The sequence below is a fragment of the Siphateles boraxobius genome, unplaced genomic scaffold (assembly GCF_051911475.1).
Source record: "Siphateles boraxobius isolate OS27281-9 unplaced genomic scaffold, OSU_SipBor_1 66, whole genome shotgun sequence".
NCBI classification, from domain to species: Eukaryota; Metazoa; Chordata; class Actinopteri; order Cypriniformes; family Leuciscidae; genus Siphateles; species Siphateles boraxobius.
Window position 1 is genome coordinate 29,883,103 of NW_027509193.1, and position 16,331 is coordinate 29,899,433.

Sequence of the window (16,331 nt, forward strand, 5' to 3'; positions counted from 1 at the left end):
TGTAAAATGGATGAGCATAATTATGGTGATTTGTCCTTTCCAAATGCACTGCATATTGCTGGTGAAATCGATATGTTTACTTAATGGAATTATACGCAAAATCTATTCATAGGGGAAAACTAGTGACGACTGGAGCTGTTTGGGTCCATCTCGCCTAATTGAACGAGAAAACTGCATCGAGGCGCGGGCTCTTAAATGGAGAGAGAGAGAGAGAGAGAGAGAGAGAGAGAGAGCCAGTGAGCGAGAGTATAGCGGTAGTGTTTCTCAAATGCCATTTAACATCTGTCGACAACTGAATGACACGAGCGAGATAAGACGGCAAAACTAACTAAAGTACACCACGAATATCGGCGAACTTTGATTTACAATCATGATTTCGCAGAATTGAACGAATGCTTCAAGAAAGAAGAAAGCGGGGACGCGAAAAAGTCGCGTGCATGGATCTCACATACATCCATCATCCCACGCGCGCTGTTCTCCAGGCAAAATCCAACATGATTCGCGTAATGAAACTGTTCGCGGCGAGGTTTTAATGGAGGTGGAAGGTGAATCTCCTGACAGCGAGCTTGAGTTTTAGTCGCCGTTAGTTACAGATACAACATCGATCCTCATCGCAGAGTTCGCATGGCTCCAGTTGGAGACACCAGAGCTTGGAGAGACATGTGCGGTCTTTAGCAGCAATAATCGCGGGCAGGAAACCAGTCTGGAGGGTTGAAAAAGCAATAAATCCACACTGAACATAAGTGACCCGTCGCGCAATGAGAAACTTCAGGGAAAGCGCTTCACCGGCGACCGCGCGGATAATACGACGCCTCGTAATGTTTTAAAGTGGAGCCTTTCTGATAAACAGGAACTTTTTTTGGATTTAACATCGACACAGTCGCGGAGATGACAAGAAAACAGGACGACATTGCGCCATCACCTGTTATCTGAACACTGTGATTAGTTCTCACAAAAGCACTGAATCTTTATTGCCTTTGGACCCGCTTTCAATACATTCCAGCGTTGGACATGGAGACTAGTCAGTTACGGACAGTAGACGGGTTGATTTCTTAATGTGCAAGAATACAGCCATATCGTTTTTATTCCTCTTAACACACTGCGTTCGGTAGGCCTACGTCTATTAATTTTGCACTATGATGGAACCGCCACCTTGCTCTAAAAAGAGCTTGTCTCTTTCGCTGCCGGTTCCCCGGGAGGGACAGGCGACCCTCAAGCCTCCCCAACATCTGTGGAGACAGCCACGGACCCCCATCAAAATCAAACATCGCGGTTACTCTGACACCGACCGACATCACCACCGACAGATAGAGCGCTCGAATGCCATGGACACGAGTGACCGGCCGGGGCTCAAGAAGTCCCGCATGTCCTGGCCATCGTCGTTCCACGGAACCACCAGCGCGTCCATAAGCAACTGCGCTGGGAGTAAGCGGTAAGAAAGCCGAGTGACTAATTACGTGTAAACAAACGAGCTATTTCTGTGTGATGGACGCCCAAAACTGGTAATAATGATGCTGGAAGGGTTAATAGTGCTTTGTGTGGAGACTGGAGAGGCGGGAAGCGTGGGCATCCTTGATGATGCGTTGTGCGTAACGGCTCCAGCAGCTCTCAGAGAGCGTGAGTTTGAAATGCCTCGAACGTGACCCCCAGAAGTAACCTTAAACCAGTTATGAGCAGCTGATGGCATACTTACTAATAATGCTAATGAGCTGGATTAAAAAACTAAAAAAAAAACGGTTGAAGACGCGCATATAATGGGGTTTTGGAGAGCCTTAGCCCCCCCCCCCATGATGTGGATGCCACAAAATCTAGAGGTACTGACCTGAAAGTATTACAATCATTTAGGATCCTGGCATATGCTCTTGGCACGTACAGACACCATATGCGCACGCCAAAAAATTAGCATGATCTTATCAATCTCTTCAGTAGGCTATCATATGTCAGTTAGTGACATAATTGAGTTTTAAGACAATGCATAACATGTTAATTTGTGTCAGGTATTATATATTTTAATTATAAACTTATATTTTTATTACATAATACAATCCAATACAATAAAAAGGATTATTGCCATCCATTGTTTCTATGAAGAAACTTTAACATCCATCAGACCGTTTCCTTTCCAAGGTTCTTTATAGAGGATAAAGGATTAAAATGTTCGTCACATTAAGGAAAAAAAAATGTCTTTTAAGAACTGTTCAAGGTTCTATGAGGAAACAGAAGTGGGTAGTGGAAACGGTTATAGTGGAAACGGTTATAGGCCTAGTGGAAAAAGGTGCTTTAGCCCAGCAAACATTTGGACGTTTAATGACCATTGAAAAGACGTCACTCCGACACGTCCCGTGAAGGTTGAAAAATAGTTTCAAAATGAAAGTTGAAACCATCTATTTGTCGTTATTCGATTTATGCCTACCATGACTATTTCTGGCCAGGGACATGACTTTATTGCAGTCAGAACAGAGATTGTTGGGAGATTGTTAAAATGTTCTTCACACTAAGAAAAAAAAAATGGTTCTTTTCAGAACTGTTCACTGAATCCCATCGAAAACCCCCTTTTGGAGCCTTTATTATTAAAATTAAATAGAGTTCAACTTTTATTTATATAGCACAATAAAAGCAACAGTAGTTGGCCGTTGTGCTTTTACAACAGGATAAATATAAAAAAAAACAAGAAAGGCCGCAAAACAAACAATAAAGGGAGTTTACAGCAAAAACACCAATCAGAAAAATCCAACTTTAAAAATCAAGGACAGTTGTAAGCCTGTGAAAAGAGGTAACTTAGATTTAAAAACAGACTCTGTGGATACTAGTTTTAGGGATAGAGGAAGACTATTCCACAATTTTGGACCAACAATAGAAAAAGCACGTCATTGACAGTTGAATAGTGTTTGACAAAAAAGCCAAAGCATGCAGAGAAAGAACAGAAGCACTTTAGTTTTATACAGAGAAACACATTTGTCAACCTGACATTCATGTTGATTTTGTGGGTTTACACGATTCGATGTAGCGTACACTGCTTTTACCCTCAAGGATGAGTGTGGATGTTGCTTGCTGTGCTTGTACGTGAATGCGCATACAGACTGATGTTAGTGCTGGAAGTGGCGTCACTTTGAATGGCGCCTTACCAAATTGGGTGATTATTACAGTAATAATTTTCTTCTGTGAGGGCTGTGAGCCCCAGGGGAGGCCGAGAACTGAAGGCCTGGTTTCCTTCCTGTCAACTTTTTTGCCTAGGCCACAGACGCTCTTCACTGTAGGCTCCTGGGAGACAAGCCAGCTCGGACTGACTGAATAGTAAAGCCTGATTTGTATGCCCTTCCCCAGGACACGCTCATAGCCAGTCCAAGAATTAGTGCCGCAGCACTAGCTCGGACTGTCCTGTTTCTACTGTGGGCGGGCGGCACAGTGCGAGAAATAGAGAGCGAGAGACAGAGAAAGCTGCCTGTGTGTACGTGTGGCTCTGGTGATGTCACAAGAAGCAGAGTGAGATGTCCATGCCTATCTGGTCACTTTCTCCTCTCACTCATCACAGTTTGTAACATGATCTGCCATGCAAAGGCGTAGGTCTTAATTGGCCTTCCAGTATGTGTTGTGTAAATGAGTGTTTAAATGGATTATGCTTAATAACTTGACAAATAACGGTCATGTGAACAACATATACAGTGTTATTTTATTGGGAAAAGGTCATAGTCAGGTAAGCAAAACAGCAATTTTTTTAAATGTAAATACATTTACTAGCATTTTGTTGGCTTATTCTTGCCCACGTTTCTGTTTACGAATTGATGTCAAAACCGATGAAAGACTTATATGGTTTTTATAATAAGTCCATTTTACCTTTTCACTTATGGATGTATACAATAACGTATATGTGTTTGTGTGTGGGTGTGTTGGGGCATGTGTTGCTGCAGGCTTTAGAGAAAGACATGGATGATAATTAGCAATTTGCATGTACGGTCACATCACAGAGGTGGTGGTGGTGGAGGGAGTCTTCATCACAGGGACACATTTTTATTTTCATTCTTTTTATGGAGATGTCCCTGGCAGTCTTTTAAAGGGAGCTCTAAGCATGGCGTCTTGCCTCCAATGCACATTTATTGAGCTTAAGTAATATACTGCCCAGAGGACCCCCTCCATGTCATCTGTTCATCTGAGCCTACGGCTAAACTCAGATCAACCTCATACACAGCTGCATCCCCAAAGATACATTGAAGCCTCATGTTTTGCCGTGTGATGCTCTTGAGAAAGATGAAGTTCACTTACAGATTGGCTGCAAAAGACTATTTATTTGTGATGTCTGCGCGTCTCTGTGTGAATGAGCGGTGCAGTTCCGTCTGCTACGCATAGACAAGAACGCATGATGTTTTCAGCATCTGCCATCTGAACGCATGCACTTCAGCTCCAGAGCTGCTCTGAGAGTCACTTCACCAGCATTTCAGTATTTCATAAAAAAAACATTAAAAAAAAACGATTGTCATATCATATACACAGGGCTGGACATTAACACCCGCCAACCCTCCCATTTGGCGGGTGGATTTCAGCGGTGGTGTGTAGGGCATATAATATAAATTTTTCAAATATAATCTTTTAAAAAGGCATCTGAAATAATAAACTAAGTACAATTTAGTGTTGTCAAAAATATAGATTTTTCAATACATATCGATACTGAAATATCTGAAACTCTTCCGCAGGATACACAATACCAGCAGCGCGTTCTCACTCTCTAATCTCTCCGACAGTGAGTTGACATACAAACCCTTTACTCATGCGTTTCATTTGCTCCGGATGAATATTGTTGGTGTTACAGGGCTTGAATTTCGGCGAGGGATTGCACGTATTGAGCAAAATTTTTTTGCAGATTTTGTGCTCACACCTAAAGTGCGTGCACATAAAGACAAATATATTGGCTACATAAAACAGTATAATGGGTCCGTGTGTCAGGTCTTAAAGTGACAGCAGCCTAATATACCGGCTGCCAAATTATGAGACAATATTAAAAATATCTACAGTATATGGTATCATTGTCAAAATTGTGGCTACTTTCTTTGGAAAACCACTAGCCACAGTGGCTGTTGAGCAAAATGTCAAGCCCTACATATACACATTGAAACTCAAAGATCTTTACGACAACATATGATGTTTTGTAAACAATGATCGGGAGGAACACAATTGGAACAAATTGCCTATCCAATCAGTACAAGTGGAGGCATATATATATATATATATATATATACACACACACAGCTGGCTCACCTATGTTCCTCGACAGTTTTCTGCATCCCTCCACCACCCCGTCTACTCACACTCGCCTGGTTACTATCCTAACTAGAGATAAGGGGGGGAGTACTCTAAGTTCAGGCCAAATTCCGAGCCCGGAGCCCTTGGACTTTTAAATTTTTACATTTTTATGCATTTGGCAGACGCTTTTATCCAAAGCGACTTACATTTCAAGGTACACATTTTTACATTCTTAAATGTAATTCCATTTACATTCCATGTGTTGGACAGCACGCCAGATACGCCAAAATCTGATTAAACTTGTGAAGTCAAAATAAAAGTTTGGTTTAACTTGAAGAATTTGTGACAGAAATATATTACTATTGTACAGTTGTCACGGTTTGGCTCACACAGGGAGAGTCAGTAGAGGATCTAATTGCAAGCAGTACTTTTATTAAAGATCCTTGATTATGATTTCACTTTTTTAACTTTAGTTAGTGTGTAATGTTGCGGTTTGAGCATAAACAACATCTGCAAAGTTATGCCGCTCAAAGTTCAATGCAAATGGAGATATTTTCTTTTACAGAAATCGATTTTTAAGGACTACAACAAACGGCTGGTAGGGACTACAACAAGCTTCTTCCTAGGTTGGTGACATCACGAACCCTAAAGTTCACTGACTCGAGCATGACAAGTAGTAATAGGTAAATAACAGACTTGACGCTGACAGTGTGGATCGAGCAACTAATCGATAAACATGCCTTTGTAGAGTGCAAAATGTTGTGCAGTGCCAGGTTGTGGAAAAACACAGTAGCTGCATTGAATTTGCAGAGAGCATGAAATTAAAAAAAACTATGCTGTGCTGTGCCTTTTGTATTGGATCCGACAGGAACGGCGCAACACACTTACGTGAGTAAAAAAGTTTTTACTGTGTCAATATTGCTTTGTTACAGATAGTTTGATATGTACGGATTTGTGTACATGTCTAACCAAAATAACCAGTGACCAGTAATTTCTGATATGTAATGATTCATGTATGCCTAAAGTCAGATGTTTCTGTCTCAAAATCTTTTATTGTCAGTAAATCAAACCAGTGACTAAACGGTCAACTTCACATTGCTTCTCTTAGTAGGATGAAAATAATATGTTGTTTAAACTGTGATTAAATTATATATAGAAAGCGATCAAAGAACGCTCCCTTTACAATCACTGAAACTGTCAAACAAACAGCGTGAGTGGACTCTCGCCAAAAATCCTGTTATAATCAACAAATCCCTTATTTACATCATGTTTGCACTGTTAGTTATGATGAAAGCATTCTTTAGTGTGCAGAAATCGAGTTACAATGACCTGATCGCTGCATTTATGCGCTCAACATGTCTGTGATCGGCTACATGTGCATCACTGCAACCTTTCATGATACCATCTAAATATAATGCTAAAGATCTAAATATAATGCTATAATTAAAACTTTTCACGATTAGTAAACCTTGAGAGCTGTAATAGTAAAAACATGTTAAAAGTTTTCGAGATAATTTCGACATGTGATACAGGACTTATCTATTTCAAATGCAAAGCTGTCAGCCAATCACAGCAGTGGGCATTTACAATGAAGACACAGCAGACACACCCCTTAAAGCAGAGCGTTCAAATCAGAGGGCTAAAAAGTGTATTTCATAGGACTCTAATCATACCACAAGTGCTGTCAACTGAGTCTAAATTATATTAAACCTGGAATTTTCCTGTAAATAAACACTGTTGGAGCATATGGTCCAAACCATTTCCTGGTAGACGTTTGTAGGAAAAGTCTTATTTTATATGAGTTTCCAGGAGACGTTAAGTAAAACGGCAAGTAGCCCCATGGGGCATATCTGCTCTCCGTTCAATCATCAGAGGCGATGTGACTAAGCACACCAACTAGAGAAGTAATCAGGATCTTCAACTTCTCAGACCCTTTGGGTCAAAAGAAGCCAATTGTTCTCTGATGCTGGTATTTTTTAGACCTATATACACTTTTTTATACTCCAGTTTTTTGAGGAAGCATGGTGGCTGATTTATTAGAAACTCCATAACTACAAAAAGAGTTTCAAACACATTTGGTGTTGATGAATGATCATTCAGCTTTACTCGCATATTCTTTTTTTGTCGGTGGCAGTATTTTTGATTTACAATCAAGTGTAATCACATCCTTCTATTTACTCACTCCCAACCGTAGCTTGTTGTACTTTTGTTTGTGCCTTTTAACCATAACTCCCACTGAAATATTCAACTGTCACTCGTATTCCCAAATTCACCACCACTGCTTTCAGTCATTAAAACTTGATAGGACGCCGTGGAGTACCGTTTCTCAGATGACTAAGGCAGTTTGGCAGCTTTTATTTCTTTCGCATAAAATGAATTTGTGAAACTTACTGCAGCCTTACTTTGGGAGGAAAGTGGCATTATTGAACGTGCCCCCTACCCCAGTGCACTCTGGAAAGTTACCACTGAGGAAAAAATGACTGACACTGAACAGAATAACAGCTTATCCTGCAGTTCTGTTGCCATGGTTACGTTTGTGCTTGTGTAAAATAGATACATTTTGCCCAAAAAGGCAAAAGGAAGTTTCATTCCCAGATGCACGGTATGTCATTTTAATATTCTAAGGCAAATATGCTGCTAAATGTGTACTTACTTACTTAGGCCCATAGCTCCTCCTGGAGCATAGGCCATCGACAACAATTCTCCAGCGGGCACGGTCTTGGGCTGTTGTTTTCTATTTGAGTCCAGGTGATACCACTCTTCTTCAGCTCTGTCTCAGTGTCTCGCCTCCAGCTGTTCTTGGGCCATCCCCTCTTTCGTCTTCCTTGAGGATTCCAAGTTAGGGACTGGAGTGTCACATTACTCTTTGGTTTACGTAATGTGTGTCCAATCCAGCCCCACTTTCTCCTACCTATCTGCTGGGGGATGGCTTCTTGATTGTCTCTTTGCCAGAGCTCCTCATTGTTGGTATGGTCAGGCCACCAGATCTTGAATATGCACCTTAGGCATCCATTGGTGAAAGTCTGGATCTTCTGCAGTGTGCGCTTGTTCATTCTCCATGTCTCTGACCCATATAGGAGAACAAACTTCACATTGGAGTTGAAAATCCTCATTTTGGTTGCTTCTTCTATCTCTTTGGAGGCCCAGATGTTTTTGAGTATGATGAACACCGCCTTTGCTTTGCCCACCCTGGCAGCCACATCACTGTCTGTGCCACCCTGTTTGTCCACTACACTACCAAGGTAGGCAAAGGAGTCCACTTCCTCTAGAGGCTGTAGATCTAGCACAGGGATGGGCAACTCCAGTCCTCGAGAGTTTAGCTCCAACCCTGACAAAAATTATTTTTTTAGTAATCCTGAAAACATTGATTAGCTTGTTCAGGTGTGTTTAATTAGGGTTGGAGCTAAACTCTGCAGGACAGTGGCCCTCGAGGACCGGAGTTGCCCATCCCTGATCTAGCATGACATGACTGTTGTTTGCTGTGTTGATCTTCATCACCTGCTAAATGTGTAGTGCAGGTGTACCCAACCCTGCTCCTGCCGATCGAATGTCCTGCACAGTTCATCTCCAACCCTAATCAAACACACCTGAAGCAACCAATTAAGGTCTTCAGGATCACTTGAAAATTAAAGGCAGGTGTGTTTAATTAGGGTTGGAGATAAACTGTGCAGGACAGTCGATCGGCAGGAGCAGGGTTGGGCACCCCTGGTGTAGTGGATACTATATACTTTCAATAAGCTGCTATCTCTCAGAACCCACCGGTGATATGTCACAGATTTCCTGTAAGTCAGATTGTTACTAGTTGTTGTTTATTTTGATTATTCCCCTTTATCTACCATTGCCTCTAGTCTGCATTGTTGCACCTAGCATTGAATCTATACGGAAACTACACAGTAGCTGGGTTTTCATCTAAATGTTAAGTGAATATTTTCAGTTCACAAAAAACAAATGCGAATTATGTGCATTTCCATCAAGTTGTTTGAGCAGATGACGGTTGTATTGGTAACCAGCAATAAATAATACACCATCAGCAGAAATAGCCTATTAGACACGTGGGTTTCATGTTCGCTACGTCAGAATTTGTTCGGCAAATGCGTTTCCATCTCCCATTATTCGCGTGAACTCTTTCGTCGAAAACCACCTCAAGCTAGCCACATTTTTTTTTGCGAATTAAGGGATAATTTCTTTGCGAAATTTGCCGTTTCCATCACTCGTTTATGATGCGATACTTCAAAATGTGCATAAAAACAGGGTGATGGAAACTAAGGCTACTGATTATTTGACAGTCTGTTGTTTGAGAGCTGCCAAGCTTGTTAAGTGCTTAATTAGATACACCTGCAATTAATTACCTCAACAACTGCATTGATGTTTCAGATGTTACACGTGTAAATTTGTACCAGTCCACAGGTACATATTAAGTGCCTTTGTTATTGTTCATCTCAAGGTATGTGCTTTTCCTTCCTTGTCGCAAATTCCTTGTTGAAATTCAGTCTTCCCTCCTATCTATTGCTTACCTAGGCTCCACATTTATTTGTCTTTGCTCCCCTCCTGATTCTCTGAATTTTCATACTTCAAAGCACTCAACATGCTCCGCATCCTGTGTTTGAGTGTTTTTTTCTGTTTCTTTCAAATGTCATCTTTGTTGCCCCGACGATCTCTCGCTGATTTATTGAAACCCACAGACACCGTCTCTGATATCGTCTGGTGTCTCTCGCCCCTCCTTCCTCTTTCGACAGATGAGTGTCTCTCACTCATATCTCTGGCTCTAAGCATATGTGTGTGATCACCAGCCTGTGTTTCCTCGTTTTTCAATGTCCTCCCTCCACATCACGCAGTCCGTATGATTCTTTGTGCGTGGTAATTACTGACTTCGAACTCAGCTGTTCACTCGCTCACTGCTTTTCTCTCTCTCTCCTCCTTATCATCGTATTTTTCTGGTTTTCACTTCATATCCCTTGCTTACTCTTTTCTCCATTCGCCTTTGTGCTCCCTATTGTGCTTCTCTCTTCTCAGGGCCTCGTATGCCACTTACATTGTCTCTCACGCACTTTGCTCATGCTCACCGCTGAGTTAATCACACCGCTGGCTATCTTTAAATCTATCATTTCTTCCCACTCCCGTGCATGTCCGCAAAGATCATCAACTCATCTAATTCTCCCTCTCTCTCTCTTTCCCATTTCCTCAGTGTCTGAAAGAACTGCCCGCCATTAGACTTTCTGCCGTCACTTATTACTTCTCCCATTCCCTGCGGGTACAGCCCTGTAAATGATACTGCTGCCTTTCACAAAGCCCTTGCATTCTCTGTGCCATCCATCACTTCCCTACAACACTTTTACAGTAGAGCACCAGCCTTTTATTTCACACCCAGACATGTCCGCCTGCTCTCAAGATACCAGCGGTTTCCCTTTGCTCCATCTCTGCTCTGTGCAATTAGTGTGGCTGAAATCTGAAACTTGAAATCTACATGATCATTAACAAGTTAAAGCCCCTGAAAATGTTTAATGGCATTATTACATGACTGCAGGATGAGACCCTCTTTAAATGCCCCTGTTCCACTCCATATGTTGAGAAATGGGGCAAAACCAAGAAGATAATAGGCCTATAATACCTGGAGGAAATTACCCATTTGCATTGCTATTTATCTCACATCTGACACTGGTAAAAAGTCTACTATTATAGAATATTGCTTGCAATTTTGGAAAATTTGTTTGAATATGTTGCTACCTTTAAATCCCTTCGCCTGAGAGAAAAAAATGCATGTTTGTAAATCTATGTGGAAATCATACTTGAGGGTATGAAGCAGAGCCGGCGGCAGAAACAAATCAATGGACGGGGATTTAATATTCTTGGGGGGGCCTAATTATGACAAACAAATAAATTGTGTGGGGTGCTTACATGCGCTTCATGCACGCAAGGTCTCGCGCTCTCTACCTCTCTGCCGTGCGTGCTGTTTGAACGTATATTCACGTAGACTTTCGAAAACCGGGACATATTCTTCGTAGCCTTTCGAAAACCGGGACATATTCACATAGCCTTTTGCAATTTTTTTGAGCCTTTTGTATATCATAATTCTTATGAGCCTTTTGTATATCAGGGAGAGTTTATAAATTTCCCGGGACAGGTTGTTAAAAAGAAAAACAATCCTGGAAAAACCGGGACGGGTGGCAACACTAGCTACAACAGTTTCACAGCGATTTCAATATCCTAACTATAATTAGCCTATTGCCCAATCATATTTCGGCTATCATGAGATATCATGTTACAGTTATAGCGTATAGGCTGTGAACTAACATGAACAAACAATGAACAGCTGTATTTTTATTAACTAACATTAACAAATACAGTAACAAATGTATCGCTCATGGTTAGTTCATGTTAGTCATTAACTAATGTTAACTAATGAACCTTGTCTGCATTGTTCCGTGAACACAGCATGCTATAAGCCAACTTCCTATAATAACAGCCAAATAGTCACAAATCTCAAGTTAAGTATTAAATCAACCATGCATAATCAACTACGACACACTCACACACATATTGCATATCAGTGTCAAATGCATAATTTACACCACGTCTGGTGCAACTTACGAAGAGTAATAAAACCAACTGGCCTACTCACGTTCTTAATACAGCTGAAGTTGACGTTTTTGGGATTGGAATCTCATGAGTTTCTCTTTCCATTCGTTTCTGAATAGGCAAAACCGAGCACGTCGCGTCGCTATAACTTCACCGAGATGCTGCGGTCAGAGCGACTCAGCGGGAAACCCCTTTTTTGTAAACAATCAGTCAAACTTCCTGGAGTTTTTTTTATAAGATTAGCCTATGAGTCAAACATTGCACTTAAATACACATCAATAAATATATAAATACTGCACGTAAATTATTATTATTATTATTATTAAAATAATTTATTAAATGCAAATTGGATGGAGGGGGGGCACAGGAGCTCTCTAGGCGGGCCCGGCCCCCTAAGGCCCGCCCATAGCGCCGGCCTTGGTATGAAGTTAGTGTTTTTTTTGTTTACGAGAAGTTTACTGCATGTAAACAGTGCTTTATAGATTGTCACATCCCTACCTGGTATCCTTGTCTGGATATAATTCAAAAGTTATCTATGCCTTTACATGATTATGATTATGACTGCATACTGAAGTGTCAAGCTGATGTATAAACTTTTTAAAGGGTGTGACTATTATATAATTTTCATGCTTATTATGGCACTGTGGAATTTCACCATTTGCATTTTGTCAGGGACAATTCAATATTATTTGCTGTGGAAACCAATTTGATGCCACGTATGTTGTAGGTTTATGCTAATAGTTGAGCAAAAATTAAATTTCATTTACTCACCCTCGTGTGGTTCCAAATCCGTATGAATTCCTTCCATGGAACATACAATTTTGAAATCTCCAGTCCACGTTAATTTGAATTATAATCAGCAGAAATGGTTTAGAACGACATGAGGGTGAGTGGTAGGATTTTCATTTTTGGGTGAACTCCCTTTATGTTGCATTCAACCTGGAGTGTTCTTTTAAGGATTTTGTTTCCCATATGAGAGACATGACGTTCTCCCAGCTTGTCTAACCTTCACATTACTGTAGCTCAGTCGAGTGCTTCAATGAGCAAGCATTAAGCATCCAGCTTCACGGATAACGTTGGCCCTTCGGTTTGGGCATGTGATCTCATGGTTAGTGACATCTGTTTTTCTTTGTGCACCAACAGGCTAAGTTGCACCATGCTCACCCTTTTTTGACCTGCCCATAACCCTCCTCCTAAAGCCTGGAGGAGTGAAACCAGGAGCTTTTCCACAGTATATAGCAGCAACTGTAACAGATATGATTAGAGGATTGAATTCAACATTATTTAGGTCTGAAGTAAATGTGCTAGATGCTGACGGGGTAAATTCACACAGCTGCTGAACACCTGCTTTTGCATTTAGGCAGACTGACTTTATTTACATATAAGTTAGTATACTTATAAGTATACTACTTATACTTATATATATTATTTATACATGCATCATACATTCATACATAATTTATGCTTAAGAATCAGTGCAAAAAAAGCTGCTTTAAATTACTGACACTTGGGTAAAATTGATTCAAAATAGTAACGCAAATCGTATCGCAAACCTTGGCAAAAAATTAACTGCTATCTCTGATGGAGACAGTGGGCCCTATTTTAATGATCTAATCTAATCCACTTTTGCTAGTTTAATGACGGAAAAAATGGTCTAAAAGGGTTGTCCCTATTCTCTAAATGAGTAATGGGTGTGTTTTGGGCATAACGTGCAATAAACCAATCAGAGTGTAATTTCCCTTTAAAAGCCAGTTGAGTTTGCGCCATGACGGATTGCTATTTACATGGCAGAATTTACAAGAGGAAAAACTGAACGCTTCTCCAGAGAGGAAACGGATCTGGATCCGGATTCCACCATATCTGTATGTACACAATATTAATCTTTTACATTGTAATCCTTTTATTTTGAATATTTGGCTAGTTTGTGTGCTACTGCGCGTCCCTGTGTGTGTGATAAGCAGAGTGTAGTTGCGTGGCACCCTTTTTCAGACCAGCATGCCCATGGGAGCACAAATGGGCGCAAATGCATTTGCTATCTAAACAACGTGGCACAGGACGTGTAAAAGATAATACATTTTTTACACGGCACCACATTGCGCCGAGCCCAGTGACATTATTTTGGCCATTTTTGCTCTGTTAAATACTTTTCTCTTTATTTATCCTAGTCTGTGCTGAAATATTTCCCGTTCTTCTTTCTAGATTGCGTAGAAAACAAATCCGGAGGGCTTCAGAAGGTTTACAATGAGTTAGCGCTGGTCAGTAAAAATCTATTGTCATATAAATGAAAAAACAAAACAAATGGCTCTCTATTCTTCGAATGTGATAGTTGTGCAAATACATTTGCATGTGCGTACACTTTTATATCCTATATTTGCCTCTGTCATTCAGCTTCAAAGCCAAGTAAAATAGTCAAGTCTAACCATAATATAATTGGCTCAAAAACGCCCCCTCCCCCATCCACACTTTCATATGCTAATTTGAACAAAAAACATGATGCCACAATGTTTCTCTGACAGAGTAATTTAAAGAGTCATTTTAGATTCCCATGGTTGTCTGCAAAGGGGTCAGTTCTCACATCCCTCTTTGCGTCTGCTGTTTAGCATTAGCGCTTCAGTATTCCGCGAGGAGCATGTCTGATATGTGTGGATGTGTGAGGAGTCCTGAATTTCGCCTGTTATCAGACAGGCAACCTGAACCAACCTCCTCCACAGCGGCAGCCTTCATCCCATTCTCACATTTTGATGATAAGCTCTGTAGTGACATCCGTCAAGGGATCTTGGACCCTCTCTGAGTATGTGAGCATGTCTGAATGTGTGTGCGTGAGCACTGTGGACTCTGGTCTCAACGGGTGGCAGTTCTGAGAGAGGCCGACATACTTGTGTCACTAAGGTGTCAGCCGCACAGCTCCTCGCATATGCATTTACACACTCTCTCGTTCGCATACACACACACAACTACAGCAGAGACATCAAAAGACAGTTGTCAGAGCAATAGACGGGTGAGATAATGTAGGTTGGGCAGCAGAAAGCACACTGGGGAGAGACTAGTTCATATCGAGGACAGCAAACAAATCAAAGCTGAGCCGAGTGCATTACCACACCTGGTGTTTGAGAGATATGAAGAGCGTCCCTCAGTTAATATGTATGCAATCCACCTGTTATGTTTGAGGCAGGGTTTCCTGTTGTCCTACCTGATGTACGATGTCACCAGGGATTTGTAACTCATAGATAGTCTGGCTGCAACCCACTGGGTAATTATGAGAAAGTGGCAATCCTACTCACTGGGGAAGGACAGATGGCTGCGGTATCAGCAGAATATGGCTCTGACTGTCAGACTGAACCATGATCCAAGACAATATTGTGTTCGCTTGTACTAACCTATAATGAATTAGCTTGCAAATACATGCTAAACATTAGTCATTTAGACAACATTATCGCCTGCTCCAATGAATCAACTCGCAGATAAATATAATTAATGCTTCCTCCTCTGTGAATTTATTATGCAGTGTTTTCATGTTTGCTGGTTTGGTATGTCGTGATTGTGAGGATACACATGGTTTCGCTTACAACATGAATATCCGTTGAGAGAAAGAAAGAGCAGGAGGATACGTCGGCCTGCTCGGTTGGAGTCGGCTGTGGTCTTGTCATGTGTGAATTGGACTGGAAACTGCTGTATCTGAGTCACTCGCATTATGTAACCTGCAGACAACCAACATTATGTTCAAAAAAATATAGATTCAGGGTGGTACCAGGGATCCTAAAAGTGGTACTGGCTGTGATTGTATAAAATGTCTCTCAGCTTCAGTCAGAACACTTTTGTGCTGTGGAGCATCAGCGCTCAGCTGTATTTAATACACTGTAATTGTTTCTTACGAAACCGCAGCAGGTAATTCAAGGCAAACTTAGAACGGGCTCTTGCATTATTGATGCCAGTCCACTGCAGCTATTGACAAATGTCCGACTTATATGGTTTTTACATCACAGTGCTGAGTTACTGTAATGGACACTGCTTTGGTCCTTTGGGACCATCTTTTGACCTCTGTTAGACTGATTCAGGAATGCAGCTTGTCTGATCAGAAAGCCCTGTCTGTAAGCGGAACAGTCATGGGATAAAAATCCTGCCTCTCGTGGCATTTAAAGGCCTGAGATTCCCCTTGTGCCCCGGGACTCCCTTCCATGCTGGGCCTGAATCTATTATCCTCAGATCCGAGACCTCAGTGTGTCGATTCTGAATGGGCTCTAGGGTTAGAGATTTCCCGGCAGTGCCACGCTCTGTGATTGGCAGCAGGGGTCTGGACATCTGTAAAGGAGCAGGAATTGAAATTTCCTGTGATGCAGGGAACGGGCCGAGAGCCAACTCCAACAAGGGTAATTAATCACCATCAACGTTGAGCACAGCAAGACCTTGTTTCTCCCTCTTAAATTCAGATTATCGCAGTACTTTTCCTGCTTTTCCCGTCCCCTCTACACTTGTTTACTCGTCTGCCTCTGTGTGTGCTTGATCCGATTGCTAAGTCAGGC

The 16,331-nt window shown here is 41.4% G+C and overlaps 1 protein-coding gene across 2 annotated transcripts in view; it reads left to right on the top strand.

Moving 5' to 3' along the window:
- Positions 1 to 228: 228 nt before the first annotated feature.
- pde4a (phosphodiesterase 4A, cAMP-specific) overlaps positions 229 to 16,331 on the top strand; it is a 56,213-nt gene continuing 40,110 nt past the window's right edge. Inside the window, exon 1 of one of the 2 annotated variants that reach the window (XM_077213458.1) lies at positions 229 to 1,432. In XM_077213458.1, coding sequence (XP_077069573.1) covers positions 1,137 to 1,432 — 296 coding nt within the window. In that variant the 5' untranslated portion in view covers positions 229 to 1,136. Of the gene's footprint in view, positions 1,433 to 3,521; positions 3,695 to 16,331 lie in introns of those variants that run through there. The other variant, XM_077213459.1, reaches the window with a different exon arrangement.